The sequence below is a fragment of the Rhizophagus irregularis genome, chromosome 28 (assembly GCF_026210795.1).
Source record: "Rhizophagus irregularis chromosome 28, complete sequence".
Taxonomy (NCBI): domain Eukaryota; kingdom Fungi; phylum Glomeromycota; class Glomeromycetes; order Glomerales; family Glomeraceae; genus Rhizophagus; species Rhizophagus irregularis.
The window spans coordinates 484,252-501,711 of NC_089456.1; the positions used below are offsets into that span (position 1 = coordinate 484,252).

General features: G+C 21.9%; 3 protein-coding genes across 3 annotated transcripts; 1 reads left to right on the forward strand and 2 right to left on the reverse strand.

Moving 5' to 3' along the window:
- Window positions 1-5,270: 5,270 nt before the first annotated feature.
- Window positions 5,271-9,468, forward strand: OCT59_018755 (uncharacterized protein; the record flags this gene model as incomplete). The annotated part of the gene is made up of 1 exon (XM_066135602.1): window positions 5,271-9,468. Exon 1 carries the CDS (start codon window positions 5,308-5,310, stop codon window positions 9,466-9,468), a length of 4,161 nt encoding a protein of 1,386 aa, XP_066004874.1. The 5' UTR covers window positions 5,271-5,307.
- Window positions 9,469-10,005: 537 nt separating this feature from the next.
- Window positions 10,006-11,589, reverse strand: OCT59_018756 (uncharacterized protein; the record flags this gene model as incomplete). Its single annotated transcript, XM_025331068.2, has 3 exons — window positions 10,006-10,143; window positions 10,244-11,000; window positions 11,474-11,589. 3 exons carry the CDS (start codon window positions 11,587-11,589, stop codon window positions 10,006-10,008), a joined length of 1,011 nt encoding a protein of 336 aa, XP_025185169.1.
- A 1,478-nt stretch (window positions 11,590-13,067) lies between these two features.
- Window positions 13,068-15,180, reverse strand: OCT59_018757 (uncharacterized protein; the record flags this gene model as incomplete). The annotated part of the gene is made up of 2 exons (XM_025310173.2): window positions 13,373-15,180; window positions 13,068-13,283 (listed from the first exon to the last, which is right to left on the reverse strand). Exons 1-2 carry the CDS (start codon window positions 14,807-14,809, stop codon window positions 13,068-13,070), a joined length of 1,653 nt encoding a protein of 550 aa, XP_025185168.1. The 5' UTR covers window positions 14,810-15,180.
- Between the last annotated feature and the right edge of the window lie 2,280 nt (window positions 15,181-17,460).

Sequence of the window (17,460 nt, forward strand, 5' to 3'; positions counted from 1 at the left end):
AAATAATAATAATGTGATTAATGTCATTTTTGGTAAAATGTTCAATTTCATTTATCATTCTGATTCAAAATCATATTATTCAATCTATTTTTATTATTTATAATAACTTCTTATAGCACCAATTAATGTTACACTTTTAGTAAAATGATTGTTATTATAATTCATTCAAATTCAAATGTTACTTAGTCTTTATCTATATTCTACCACTTTAATAATACAAACTAACCAATCAAATAGTATAATAGTAATACATTATTAATAGTAATTTCATAAAGATTCATAATTACAGTTATACCTTTATATAATCATAAATCAATTTGGTGATTTTGTATTGTATTTTATATTTTATAATAAGAAACATCTGCTAATTAAATAAGATAACTAATATAAAAAAATATTATATTACCATAAAGTTCTAAAAATAAGTATCCTTCAAATATAAGCATTAACATATTTTTTATATTACCCAAAAGTAAGTATCTTTGACCAACACTATAATAATTTTGGCCAGTACTACAATATACTAAATATATAAATTTACCCAAATATAAGTACCTTTATAACAAAAAAAAGTTACTTATATTCAAATAATATCTTTTATTTATCTCTCTTTTATTATAGTTATTCAAATAACTCAAATATATTTAAGTATTTGAATAAGCATGATAATTATTTGACTATTTGTTTAGCTAAATATAATATAATTAAAATTCAAATTAAAACAATTCAGGCCAAATTTATATAAATTATTACTATAAAAGGAAATTCAAATATTAATATTTGAATATACTTTATAAATTTAAATGAATACTCAAGTATATTCAAATATATTTAATTTCAAATACTAACTTATCATTATTTTATTAAAAATCTTTATTATTTCTTTTATTTATTTAACAAATTTTACTTTTATAACTAAAATGTGAAAGTTTCCTTAATATACTTTTACTGTTTATATTTATTTATTTTTTATTTAAATATTAATCAAATCTCAAGTAAACTATAAATATATTACTTTTAATTAAATATAACTTTTAATAATAATATTTTATTAAAGATAATTATTGTTTTATTATTTTAAAAAACATTCTTGATATCTATTTTATGGTTTTATATATCTATTATGATCTGCTTCAGTAATTCTAAAATAGGTAAAACTTACATAACTATGACAAGCATATTATATATTATTTACTTTATACATATCAGCGGATTTGTTTCATCACATGTTATTTGCTATAACAAATTTATTATAGAAATGGAAAAACCCAATTCTCTAATTAATTTACTATGTTCAGCGATAAGCATAAACAAATACGCCGATATAGATCTTTTATAACCTATTTTGTACAAATATAATAATAAAAAATTAACATAAATTAGTATAATAATTTATTTCACCAACTTAATTATAAAAATATTGGGATATTTTAAAAAATTAAAAACAACTTTACTAATACAGCAATAAAAATTAAAGAAAAATATTACATTTGTCTAAAGTTAGTTTTTAAGTATTTTTCTTCAATTTATTTATTTATATTAAATATTGTTTTTTAATTGCAAATTAAAGCTACCTATTTTGTAATAATAATGGTATTTTAACTAGTAATAATAAAAGTACAATATTATTAATAAGTATCAGGATAATAATTGTTTAATAAAAATAATATTTAAACTTATTTTCTTTTATATTTAGTTTACATCCAATTTAATAAATAGATAAAAATAATAAAAATAAAAAAAAATTATCAATTTTAAATAAAGTAAAGTTTTTAACTTTTTTAATATAAAAATGTTATCTATTATATATATAAAATAAAATATTAGATAATTCTAAAAAGATATATAGTATATAAAATATATAAAATGCAATCTTACAATAAAGATTTATTTATATGATTTTTTTTTATATAAATAAACTAAAATTACAAAAAATATATTATTATTATTATCACTATTAGAGTACCAAATGTTTTTAATAGAATAAACCCAATTTAATTATAATAAAAAGAACAATGTAAATCCAAATTCATGAATTTTTTTTTAGTAAATTTTAAATTTATTTATTTTTATCATATAAAGTTTATTTAAACTAATCTATAAATTTATATTTATATTAAAGAAAATTTTTTAAGAATTCATATTTCATCTCCTATTATTCTTTTTTTATCTCTACATTATTTTTTTCATTTTTATTTCATCCTATCTTTTTTTCATTGCAATTTTATTTTATATTACTTTATCTTTTTTATCATTATTTCAATTTATACATTCCTTTAATTATCATTTTAATCATTATTATATATACTATTCTTTTATTACTATTTTATCTAAATCATCTTCTATTGTTTTTTTCCCATTAACATTTCATTTTATATTACTTTATTATTATTTTGTCTTATATTATTTCTTTCATTATTATTTCATTTTATATTATTTTTTTTATTAATATAGGATTTTTTCTATCACCATTTCATCCCATTATTTTTTTTACTATAATTTCATTTTATATTGCTTTTTCATTATCATTTCATTTTATACTGTTCTTTTCATTACTATTTTGTCTTCTATTATTTTTTTTTATTACTATTTTATGCTATATTGTTTTTTATTACTCTTTTTATTCTTTATTATTATTCTCTTTTATTCCTTATCACTATTTGATTGGGTCTTCTTAAAAATTAAAAATGTATGCAATTTTTTAACTATATAAAATTACATAAAATTATAGTTATATTAATATTATTGGTTAATTATAATTATATAATATTAGTACTAATTACCAGTAGTAATAAATAGCAAAATTTTTCTTTTTATATTAAAATTTTAATAATTTTAAATAAATATTTCTAATCTCATAAATCTACTAAATTCAATTAGATTAATAATAAGTAGAAAAGTTGATTTTACTCTAAAATTAAAGTAATTTATTCTTATAGTCTTATTATTGATATAAAGTATAGTTAATTGGAATATTCAGTTTATATATTTTTTAACTAAAAAATAGGAACTATTATAAGTTCAAAGCAAAAAACTAAAATTTGTGATTTTATTAGATGATGATTATATAATCAATTTTTTTTATAATATATAGTAGATATATATATATATTGTTTTTTACTTCACTCTGAATAATTATATTATCAATTTTAATAATACTTTTATTTCTAATATTCTTCTATTCTTTTACTACTTTATTATAAATAATAGCATAATTTGAATTACTATTTCCTATTCTTAATATAATACTATATATATAAGCATTAGTAAAATTTTGATATTTATTGTTTAGTAAATTAAAAGTTAATTTTTTATTAAATTTAAAACTATAAAAATAGATTTGACAGTACATTTTTTAAAAAAATTTGAGCTAAATTAATAACAATATTTTTTATAAAATTATTATAAAAAATTTTTATAAATATATTAAATTTTAATAATTTATAAATTTTCTTACAAACTAATATTAAAATGATAAATATAATATTTAAACTAAATATAATATAATTGATTTATTTGTATTTTTTTAATAAAAAAATTATTAGTATTATGTAATTTTTTAACTATTTTACAATATACCATATACTATATATTAAAATTTTTCTTTACCTCTAGTCCAAATTAAATTTCTTACTATACTATTTTTTAAAATGTATTGAAATTTAATAGAAAAATCAAGTCAATTAATAAGTATGTTTTTAAAGAGAAAGGTATATTACTTATGGAAATACAAAAAATTTCCAGTTCAATTAAAAATTACCTAAAATTTTGTTTTAAGAAAAAGTTTTCAGCTTTATAAATAAATTTAATTGTAATAGAAGCCATTATTTAATGGTTAACAAAACAAAAATAATGTTAGTATTTGAAATTACTTTTTTTTAAATGATTATTCCATTATTCAATTTAGTATAACAAGTAATAATCTAATTGGGATAGTAATACATTATGATTAAATTAAAAAGCAGTATTCTTACTGCCATTACTTTTGCCAGAAACTATAAGTGTAATTATCATAATATGATAAGACTGCATGCATTTATAATAAATTAATAAAAAAATAAAGATATAACCATATAAAATTTTATTTATTTCAATTTTTTTAATAAAGTATAAAGTAACATAGTTTTATTTAAAAAAATATTATAAGATATATAATCCAACAAAATTTAATAGCTGAAAAACAAGCTATTTTTAAAATATATATTTACTGCAAAAATAATTTATTTGATATATATATATATATATGATATTTTTATATAGATGTAATATGAATAGTATATTAAGAATAAATGAAATTTATGGATAATTGGATATGTTTAGCATTTGATATTTTATTTATATTAATAGAATAACAATAATTGTTAAAGAATACTGAAAAGTTCTTATGAGAGATTATTTATTACAAATTTTTTTATTCCTTTCTCTTCAACATCAAAATTTGAACAAATACTTTTTGGTTATAAAACTTTGGATTGAAAAAAATCATTTCAATCTAAATGGAAAAAAGTTTATGATTTGTAAACATCTGGTATATCTAAAAGGCCTAGTGAATCCTTCTTTTTTGATACAATTAAATGCAATAATTAATATCTTAATTTTTGATAAAACTCTAATTTATGAATCATATAATCAAATAATTTGTAGTATGGACAATTGGACATATTTGAAAATCTTATAATACAACAAGTAGATTTACTTGAACAAAAAAAATCAAGAAATTCAGGGAACTAAACGAAATTTTAACCAAATTAAGAAGACTATGGTTAATGAAGTAAATCAATATACTATAGGTGCCATAAACAATGCCCATACACCTGGAAGAATCACAATCACAACACATGCTTTTGAAGTAAAAGTAAATATCATAAAGTAAGTAGTATCTTCTATTCAGTATTTTTTTTTTTAAAAAAAAAATGATTTTTTTAATTAGGACTTAGGAATGATAATTAATATATGTAGAAGAAAGAATGTACAAAATTGCAAATAAGACATTGCATACTTTCATTTAATTTGCAATACTTTATTATCAGTTATTATATCAATGGGTTATAAAAGTTCAATACAAAAATACAAAAAAGTTTTTAAATAAGAATTTATTAAGTTGTAAAATTCAATAAAAAAAATAAAAAAAAAAAATTTTTTTACTTAAAAACTATATTTACGCGTGAAAGTGTCGCGGTATATATAAATGCATTTCGGCCAATCTCAGTAATTCCACGTGATTTGATGATAATCTCAATTGTATAAAAAAAAAAAAATTTTTTTTTTCCAGATCAAGAAAAAAAAATTGATCTATTAAAAAAAAAAATGGAAGAAACATTTGAAAGAATTCGGGGTCAAATTAATTCCAAACTTGATAATCAAAAACAAATATCAATAACATTATTAGCAATAGAAGAAACGATAAAAGAACAAGATAGTCCGTTAAATGCCACGTCATATTTTGGCGCTTTACTTATAACATTAGAACAACAACTTGTTAAAAAACAACAATTGTTACAACAACAGCCACCACCAACAACAACAACAACTAAAACAACAACAACTACTACTACTACAACTTTAGTAGAAGAAAATAATAATATAATTGGATCAATATTATATTTATTAAATATTGTATTAAAAGAATTACCAGCGAATATATTAAAAAATAAATATTTTACTATATTAACAATATTTTCTACATCATTTGAAAATATAGAAAATAATAATGATTCATTGATTTTAAGAAGTATAGTAGGATGTTTAGAAACTTTATTATCCGTACAAGATGATATAAATGTTTGGCAACAATTTCAAACCAAAAAAATTTTTCAAAATTTATTAATATTATCTATTGATAATAGACCTAAACCAAGAAAAAAAGTTCATGATAGTATAAAAAAAATTTTATTTTCAATCTCTAAAAATAATGATGAAAAATCATTAGGAAAATTTAAACATCCTGCTATTGATATGACAGTAGAATTTTGTATGAAAATACTTAAAGATTATATTAAAACTGATCAAACATCAGTTTTACATATTTTAAGTTTATTAAAAGGAATTATTGGTATATGGACAACAGAAAATCTTTATTCATTATGTGAAATATTAATCAATATACCAAAATATAATCAAAAATATTTAACTGTATCATCATTTCAATTATTTGAAATATTATTTCAAAATAATTCAAAAGGTTTTATCCTTGAAGAAGGAAACGAGGGAGGAAATGGGGGAGGAAACGTACAACTGCAACAATTGCAATTGCGACAACAAGTACAACAACGACAACAACATCGATTTAAAGAATTGTTGATTTCATTGACGGATTTAATGCCAAATATAAAAGATGTACAACTTTTACCACAATGGTTAATGATTATAGCAAGAGGGTTTCCTATATATGTAGAATGTAATAAAAATGAGAGTGAAATGATGTTACAAGAATTTTTCATCAAAATTTTTGGAATTTTAGAAAGTGATAATTCTGATATTATAGTATCAGCTACTGTATGTCTTTGTGAACTTGTTTCTTCAGGAATTACAGATAATATGATTCAAAAAGAATTAAATTATATTAAATCAAATCATCAAGTTCAACGAGAAAGTTGTTTAAATATTATAATTTCAACTTTAGAAAATAGTTTTACTTTTAAATATCAAAATGCATGGCCAGGAATTTTTGAAATTATTAAAGAATTATTTGAAAGATTTCATAAATCTTCATATCCATTATTAAATAATTTATTAAAAATTGTAACAGATATTAGAATGGATAAAACTTTTGAATTTAAAGAAGAAGCGGATATGGTTATAGGATCAGCTATAGAAAATATGGGACCAAAATATCTTTTAAATATAATTCCATTAAATTTAGAAATTAATAATAATAATAATAATAATAATAATATTGGTAGAGCTTGGTTATTACCTTTACTTAAAGATCATATTATAAATTCGGAATTAGGATATTTCTTAAAAGAATTTATACCTTTAAGTAAAAGATTACAACAAAAATCTTTAGAATTTCAAAAACAAAATCGTTTAATTGAATCAAAAATTTATGATACTTTATATCAACAAATTTGGTCTTTATTACCAGGATTTTGTAATTTACCTATAGATTTACAAAAAACTTTTAATAAATCTACAGGGGAATTATTAAGTAATACTATGTATCAACAACCTGATTTAAGACCTATAATATCATTATCATTACAAAAATTGGTTGAAAAAAATAAGGAATTATTAAATTCTGAAAAGGATGATCAAGAATTAAAAAAATTATTAAATATTGATAAGAATGATGCGAAAAATAATTTGGATTTAATATCAAAACATTCAAATAATTATTTAGCAGTATTTTTTAATGTATTATCTGAAACTTTACCTTCTTTTAAAAATTATCTTTTAGAAGTTATAAAAGTTTTTTTATCTATAACTTCATTAAAAGATATTAATAACGTTTACGTTAAAGTTATTAATAATCTTAAACAATCTTTATCAAATTCACAACAACAACAACAACAACAACATCATCAACAAAAAAATGGTAAAAATGTTGAAGCACCACCTCCAATGTCACATACAATGTTGGATTTAACAATTGTTATGACACCTTACCTTAATATAACATCAATTAATCAATTATATGAAATTATAACAAATTTAATTTTTAAAGATGATCCTATATTACAAAAAAAATCTTATAAAATATTAAAATCATTATCTGAAACTGATGATGGTAAAAATGTTATAATAAAAAATATTGAAGATTTACAAATCAAATTAAGAGATTCTACTATTAATACTACATCATCATCAAAAAAAGATAGATTATTAACTTTAAGTAATATAATAAAATTATTACCAGATACTGATCTTCATATGATACCTGATATATTATCAGAAGTAATATTAAGTACGAAAGAAGTTAATGAAAAATCTAGATTAGCAGCTTATGATTTATTAATTATAATGGGTAATAAAATGAAAAATGGTGGAAACATTATTATGAGTAAAATATTAGAATCAAAAGAATCTGATAATACTTCATCATCATCATCATCAAGTATTAATGCTAATATAGATGAATTCGTATTTAATATGGTAATAGCAGGATTGGCTGCAACTACTCCTCATATGATAAGTGCTACTATAACTACTTTATCAAGATTATTATTCGAATTTAAAAATGATCTTAATAAGGATTATATACATAAATTAATTGATACCATGAATAATTTTGTTAATTGTACGAATAGAGAAATTGTTAAATCAGCTTTAGGTTTCGTTAAAGTTACAACTATTTCTTTAGATTTAGATATAATCAAACCTCATTTAAATCAAATTATTACTGGTTTATTAACTTGGTCAAATGAACATAAGAGTCATTTTAAAGTTAAAGTTAGACATATATTTGAAAGATTAATTAGAAGATTTGATTATGATACTATAGAAAAATTTGTACCTGAAAATGATAAAAAATTATTGGTTAATATTAAGAAAAGAAAAGAACGTGCAAAAAGGAAAAAGATTGCTGATGAATCAAAAATGAATATAGATAATGATAATGATGATTTTGATCAAAATCGTAAAAATAATGATGATGATGATGATGACGATGATGATCGTATTGGAAAGTTTAAAGGAAAAAGATCAATGTTTAATAATGCATATGAAGATGCATTATATGGTAGTGAGAGTGATTTAGAAGATACTGATGATGATGATGATGACGATGATGTTGATGATGGTAATACCAATAAAAATGGTAAAATAACAAAGAAAAATAAGGAAATTTTAAAGAAAGGAAAAAAGAAAGATGGTAAAAGTGTTGCTTCTTGGATTAAGGAAGGTGATGATGATGATGATTATACTCCAGTTGATTTCTTGGATAAAGGAATAATATCAAAAGTAATTGGAGTAAATCCTTCAAAAACTCGAAAACAAAGAAAAGATTTTTCAAAAGCATTTAAAGAAACTCGTGATGGTAAAATGGTTATAAATGAATCTGATGATTCCGATGATTCTGATGATTCTGATAATGCTTCCGATATTGTGATGCAAGAAGCCGATGATAATTATACTGAATCACAAAAATCAAATGATGGATTTACTCGTGGACGAGGAAATAAAATTAAATTTAAAAAAGGAAATAAGAAAAATAATGATGATGATGAATGTGATAATATGGATATAGATGATATTGAACCTATTGATGCTATCGCTTCAAGAAATCAAAAGAAACGTAAAAATAAAGTAAAAAATAATAATAACAAAGTTCTTCCTATTGGTAAAGAATATAAAGCCAAGAATGCTGGTGGTGATATTAAAAAGAAAGGTAAACCTGATCCTTATGCTTACGTATCTTTATCTTCCGTATATAAAGGTAAAAGGCATAATCAACAAAAGGGTCCAAAAGTTTCTATTACCTCAAAAAGTAAAATACAAAAACGTCAAGGTATAAAGAAAAGGAAATAGATGGTGTAGATGATGTAGTAGATTTTTTTTAGTTGATTTTTTTAGTTGATGGATTTTTTCTTAGTTATGATTTCTTTTTTAGCTATGACTTTTTCTTTTCTTTTTTTTTGTATTTATAAAAAAAGATATATTTGTATTTGCTAAAATTTATTATCCAAATAAAAAAAAATTTATATTAATTATATCAATTATAAAAAAATTATTAAATTGAATTTTTTCCAAGCAAACGCCAAATTTACCGCCAAATTTAAATTTTAAGATTAACGCTAAATTTTTTTTTTATTAATTTTATTAAAAAAAAAACATTAAATTTTACTTTTAATAATCTTATTATTTCAAATAAAAAAAAAAAGTTCATATTTTAAATAAACGGAGATGATAAAGAAAAATCTAATATTAATTAATCACATCATAAGGATTTATTAAAAAAAATATTCTAATACTTAATTAATATTAATCTCATCATCAATCTTATCAATAATCTCATCAACAATCTCATAAACAATCTCATGAACAATCTCTCTCATAAACAAGGGTTTATTGTACCTTTTTTTTACCGGCTAACAATTTTCCAAATAATATAAAAAGCATTATGGTATATTTAGTAGTATATTCCTTAACATATAATAATAAAGCTTGAGATAATACAGCTTTTGTAATCTGTGCTTGCATTCCCTAAATAAATTAACATAATGCAAGTAATAAATTTATTAAAAAGTTAGAATAAAAAAAAAATCATAAACCAAGTAAATCATAATACATTATTATTATTTACCTTATACAATCCAAGAATACCATCGGTTTTATAAACTTTTTGTAAAACATCGATAGCCCCAGAATATCTTTCATATTTAAAAGATTTTTTCTTATTTATATAATTATCCTCATCATCCTCATCATCTTTTGGTGGTTTCCATTGTAATCTAACTTTAGCCATAATATAAGGATAAGTAACAATAGTAGCAATGGTTTTACTTAAAGCTCCTAACCAAAAAATTATACCAGGACTAAGTTCTTCACCATTATTATTATTTGATAATCTTTCTGAAACTAAATGTTTAAATCTTTCAAAAGCTCCATAAGTAATAGCAGGATTAACACATAATATTAAACTTGGTTTTAATCCTTTCCATAATCCTGTAATACCATCATCTGAAATGATTTCTTCTGCTGTACCAATTAAATCTTTTCTATATTTAACATGAGTTGTTTGTTGTCTTGTTGTTACCACTGATACAGGAATTGTAAATATTTGAGCTAATGCACCTGCAAATGCACCTAATAATAATTCTGAAATTGTTGACATTGATCCTTGTTTAATAATTTTTGAACGTAAAAATGAATACCAATAAAAATAAGCAAAATTTGTTGATGCTACTCCAATTAATCCAGCTGGTAATCCTGCATATAATCCTGTTATTCCTTCCATTTTAATGATTTTAATTATTGCATCAAAAGTTGATTCATAATATTCATTTTCTTTCATCATTGTTTTTGATTGTTTTGATTGTACTTGAAGTCGAGTTTTTATACTAAAAAATTAAAAATTAAAAAAAAATTAAAATTCTGATTAAAAAAAATAAATTAAATTTAAAATCCGGGCAAAAAAAAAAAAATTTAAATAAATTAATTAAAATCTGGACAAAAAATTTAAAAATCCCAGTTAAAATAAATTAACTAAAATCCGGGCAAAAAAAATCAAAAAATCCCAATTAAAAAATTAAAAATCCGGACAAATCCAGTTAAAAAAAAAATTTAAAAATCCGGTTAAAAAAAAAAATTAAAAATCCCAGTTAAATAAGTTAAATAAATTAAGGTTAAATAAATTAAAAAATCCGGATAAAAAAAAAATCAAAAATCCGGTTAAAAAAAAAATAAAATCCCAATTAAAAAATAATAATAAAAAAAATCCCGGTTTAAAAAAAAAGAAAAATCAAAAATCTCGGTCAAAAAAATAAATTACGGTTAAAAGAAAAAAGGTTTTAATCTTTTTGTTTTTACTCACATATCCAAAGGATAAACGATTGTTAAAGCAAAAAGTGCACCCAAGGAACCTGCTACCGCATTTTCAAAAGGTGAAAGTGGTGGTAATTTTGTTGCTTCTTTTGAGGCTGCTGCCATATTTTTAATTTTTTCTTTTTTTTTTTTTTTCTTAAAAAAAAATGATTTTTGGATTTTGTGGATTTTGTGGTTTGTGAAGGAGAAAGAGAAAAAAAAATTTATTTATGTACAAATAATTACTATTTATATTTACTAAAAATTACGTTACGAATTTTAATCTTAAATCTCTTAAATCTGTTTTTTTTGATTATCTTATACATTTAAAATATTAATAAATCAATAAATCAAGATATATCATTATAAATTTACGGCTGAGGAGGAATGGAGGATGCCCGGATCTGCGGTTGATTTTAATTTATCAAATTTTTTTTTTGCATCAAAAAAAATCGATGATGCATGCACAAAAAAAAAATCGATGATGCAGAGAAAAACTAAAAAACTCGTGAAATGTGTAAAATGTTACTAAAAGGATCACTATAATCATTACATCATTATATGAAGCATTTAAAAGTATTTAGGGAGGTTAAAATTTAACATTCAAATAATTGGTTCGTAGACCAAAACATTAATTGATCTAATAAGATTTCATTTAAAAATTATTTCGTTTCAAAATACTTTTATAAATAGAAAAATAGTATAGAAAGGTATTTACGAAGAAAATTCGAAATTCGAACTTCGAAGAGTTGCCGATAATTAATTCCGGTAATTAATAATAAAAGAAGAAATAAAGACGAAACATAAAAAAAGATTAGCATATTTGGGTACTATACATGATTTGATATAATCATCCGTCAATATATTAAATACATTAATTGTTACATCCGGAACTTTCGTACATGTTTTTTTTTTAATCGCTACTCATCAATTTCACCAAAATTGATTAATAAAATTTATTAAATTGAAAATTTTGACATAGACATGTATGATACATATGATGCAAATATTACGATTAATTACCTCAATGCTAAAATCAAAAGTCTTTATAGTTTCCATTTTAAAACTTTGGCCATTACATAAGGCATATACATATACATGGTGCATTCATATGTACAGTATATGTGTATATTCTTTTTTTCAATTTACATTTTTTTTTATTTTTGTTTTTCGTTTTTTCATTATTATACATTACCATTTATAGTACAATGTACATAATGGTATTAAAATTGGTAGTACAATTATTTGGGAAGAAAGTTTTTTTTTTAAAAAAAAAAAATATTCTTCCTGAAAAAAAAAATTTCATGATTGACGAACATATTATTAAATCGCGACTTTTTTAAATTAATCGAATAAAAACATCGACCTAATTTGTTACAATCGAAGATAAAAAAAAAAGAAAACGAAAAGTCCTTTCTCTTATATTAATATTACATTTACTGCATTTACTGACAATCCTTTGTTATTTTTTTTAATATTTTCCCAAAAATCTTTAAATAATTAATTGTCCGACCCAAAAAAAAAAAAATTTGGGTTATAATAAATACGAAATGAATTTTTGATATATAATCACGTTTTAGTTAATGTATACTTGATGTAAGAAATCATGGTCCCAATACTATAAGAGGTTTTTTTCTTCCATCAAGATTATAATTATGAACAAAATCATCGTTTAAATATTCACTGCGTCCAAAAAAGAATTCTTGTAATTTATAACAACCACAACAAATCATCGATACATCATCCGGTGTTAAATTAGGATTAACACGAATCCGTAATTTTTCGAGATTTCTAAGACGCGTTATTGTTGGTGCAATAATCTATTATAAATTGTAAAAATTTGTAAGTTTTTGTGATAATATAAAATTAAAAAAAAAATTATATATATATATATATTATATAAATATACCGTATTTGGAATATCTTCAGTACTGGCTAAATAAAATTCTTTTAATTGTAAACATACTGAAACGATTGCATCTAAATCACGTATTGTAAAATCCGTTGAAGGGAATAAACTTAATTTCTTTAAATTTCTACAATATCTTCCTATACCAGAAATTACCACATCTTCTGTTATTCGATCACAATTTGATATTTGTAAAGAAGTAAGAGTACCAGAAATACTCCTAAGTAGAGCAATTATGGGATCATCAGTAACATTAGGTATAGCGAATAAACAAAGATCACTAATAGGAGGATGACTCTTTTCAAGTACCCAAAAAGATGAATCAGTAAAATTACAATTATAAAGATGAAGATAAGTTAAATTATTAGCAGATCTAATACCCAACATGCTTAAAGTAACATCAGTAACAAAAGGGGTTGAATACTGAAAAGTCACTTTATTAAGCAATTTCAATCTTTCAGCCATCATTAAGAATCCATCATTTGAAATATTTTCCGCTTTATGTAAAGTAAATTGAAAAGATTCTATACGTAAACAATAATTAGCTATAACTTTTAAAGTATCATTTGTAACCCCTTCATAAGGTTCCAAACCTAAATGACGAATATTAGGACATCTTATTGCCACTTGTTTCATAGATAAATCAGTTATATTTCTTAAATTTTGTAATATTAAAGATTCCAAATTTATATTTAAATTAAAAGCCATAGTAATAATAGCATTATCATCAAGAGTACCACAATCCCAAATATGTAAATTCTTCAAACGTAAACAATGTTGAGTTATAAGCATAAAAGTATCATTCTCAATAGTATTACCAATAAATATTTCAAGAGTAACAAGATGTTCAGCAGAAATAGCAAGTTGAAGAAAAGAATCATTTTTAATGTTTATACAATCACCAATAGCGAGATGTTCTAAACGATGACATCTATTAATGATTTGCATTAAAGAATGATCAGTTATATTTGGTAAATTCAATAATTTGAGAGATTTTAAATCCGAACATTGTCCTGATATTCTACTAAGTATATCATCTTTAAGTTCTCTAACGTAAGAAAAATCGAGATATTTTAAAACTCCACAAGATTCAGATATCAAATTCAATTCACCAGCAGAACAAGAAAGTCGCGACAAGTCAAGACTTTGAATAAAACAACCATAAGCATAAGAAGTAGCATGTTGTCTCGTTCTAACTAAAGTTCTAATAAATTTATCAAAAGTTGAAGCGCGTTTCATAAAAGGTTTCTTCCATAATATTGGAGTGGTACAAGTGTTCCATAGACGAGATACCAAACAACAAGTAGCCAAGTCAGGCTGAGCCTCTAAATGAAAAATTATTTCACATATAATATAAGCTTGGTTTGATAACGGTGTCTCATAAGTTATTTCATAGTATTCGGTCGTTCGCATAACATTATATTGTGATATTGCCATACGTGTGGATTAACAGGTTTTTTTTTTTGTAAATAGTTTACGGTGTCCCCTAAGACAATAAATATAAACAAATAATAAAAAAGACAAGACCTATTAAAAAAAAAACCAAAAAAAAAGAGAGAGAGAGAATACAATAATACGTAAGTTTTAAAAAAGGAACGAATAAATAATGACGTAGAAAAGATAAAAAAGAATAACGCGTAGGAAGTTGGTGATAAAGAATAAACAAATATTCTTTTTTTTGGGAGAAGAAGAAAAAAAAAATCTGGAGTTAAATAGAGAAAAGAAAATATAATTAATATCACAATATACAATAGGAATCAAAAAAGAAAGAATGGAAGACAATTTCAATGGATTCTTTTTACTAATCAGATGGATAAGTATTTTTCTGAATAATAATCAATGAATTTGAATTTTCAATTTATAAATATTTATTTTGTAGAAAAAAAAGACCCTGGGTTTTGTGATTTTTTTTTTGTTGTTACACGAATATCCCATTAAGTTAAGGTACACAATTATCTAATAACATATGTACATCTTAATAAAACTCTATTATTTATACCTACATATCTTCTTTTGATCGCTACTTTGACTGATGTACCTGTTTTAGAGAAAATAAATTTTTTTTTTTCTTATAATTATTAAAAAAAAAAACTGTACAACGAATGATGGATAAAAAAGGTGATATATAGAAGATAAGTGATAATTTCAGCCCAATCGACTAATCAAGAAAAAAAACTAGAAATTGGACAAGAAAACGAGAAAATTCAATCCAAAATGATAACATACCGTTTTGATTGAAATTCAAACCGGATTTTGATATGCTTATACAAGTTTTTTTTTTTTTTTTTCCTTGCAGATTTGGATTTAATTTAATTTAATTTGTTATGTTTTTGTGGAGATATAAAAAAATAATCAAAAAAAAATAAAAATAAAAATAAAAAATTAAAAAAAAAAATAAAATAAAATAAAATAAATGAAGAATAAAATAATAATAATATATATATATATATATATATATAATATATATATATATATATATATAATATATACATACATATATATATATTAAATTCCATTTTTCAACTTTATGATAAAGTATAAACTCCCTAAAATGGGGATTTAAAATAAAAATAGTAAAATGGGAACCATAACAAAATAAAAAAATGCAGTATTAGAACCAGTAAACTTTCTGAACCCTTTAGATAATATGCTTGTGATCGCAATTTAAATAGATATGCATTGTACATCCACATATTCATGTTTTCAAATCTCAGGTAGAGCTGAGTTGAATAAATTACAGTATGTCACTACAATAATATATGTCATTCATATGGACCCCGAAAAATAAACAACGTAATCGGCGACACAATGTACAAGAGTATCACGATATTTGAGCGATAACGGCAAAAAAAAAATTTTTTTAATTTATGCTTGAAAAAAAAAATGCGCGCTTATTTCCGTTAGATTACGCCGCTTTTTTCAACAAATATTTCTGTTACGCACAGAACTACCATTCCACATTTGTTTATTGGCTATTGATAAAGATGCATTGTTCTCGTTAAGCTATCTTTGTACTTGGTTTCGATGTTACCAAAAAGAAACATGTTCACACATTATGGTCATACTTTGATTAATTGACATTTTATTATACAAACATGTAAATATTATAGATTGACATGGGAGTTATTTATAGATTTAATTCAAGCTGTCGGAAAGTCCAAATTAATTTTTTACAAAAAAAAAAAACAATAAAATTTTTATCACATGATTTAAGTGTTTCACCACGGATTAAATTCGGACAAACTCCCAGAAAATCCAAATTTGCCCATTTTGTTTACTATTTGGATTATTAAAGTTGGGTTCATCATAACAAACCCTCCCTGATTAATTCGATTCATTCTTGAGCCTACTTCCTAATAAGTATTAAAAACTCTAAAAATTTTTTCTAATTGGTTTATTTATGATTTTTATCATTTTAAAAGTAAACTTCCTTTTAGAGTAATTTGAATCTGTTCCACTATCGTATAATATAAATAATAATTTAATTAGTACATAAATAAAAAAATTTTTTTTTTTTTTTTTAAATAAAAAAAAAGAATATTTGAAACATAACTCCTCAAATTCTTACGCCCTTAAAGTTCTTTAGATCGATTTTCTTTGTTATCATCATTTCAAAAACAAGATCTTGAGTAATTCTAAATTTCTTTCTAGAACGTCATTCTAAAGAGAAAGTTTAAAAGCGCGAAAATCCATTTCGTCGATCATCTGATTCGTTATTTTATTTAAAGTTTCCAAATTTCCATTCCCAAGAATACTTGTATATTAAAAATTTTTTTTTTTTAATTAGGAAACTTTGTTCCGAAGCATTTATTAATAGATTCATTATTCTTTATACTGAGTAATTGAAACAAAAGTAGATTAGTGTAAAGGCTTTTTAATTCTGAATAAAGTATAATTTGATTCATTTTATAATTATTAACGATTATTATATAAGCATCATCATCTAACCTAAATTAGAATTTTATTCTAATTTTATATATTCGTTTGTACGGCTTCGGATTTTGTTCTCCGCAACAATATTTAAAAAAAAAAAATGCAAAGCGCGTAATTATAAAACGCGCGGAACCGATTAAAACAAACAAATAATT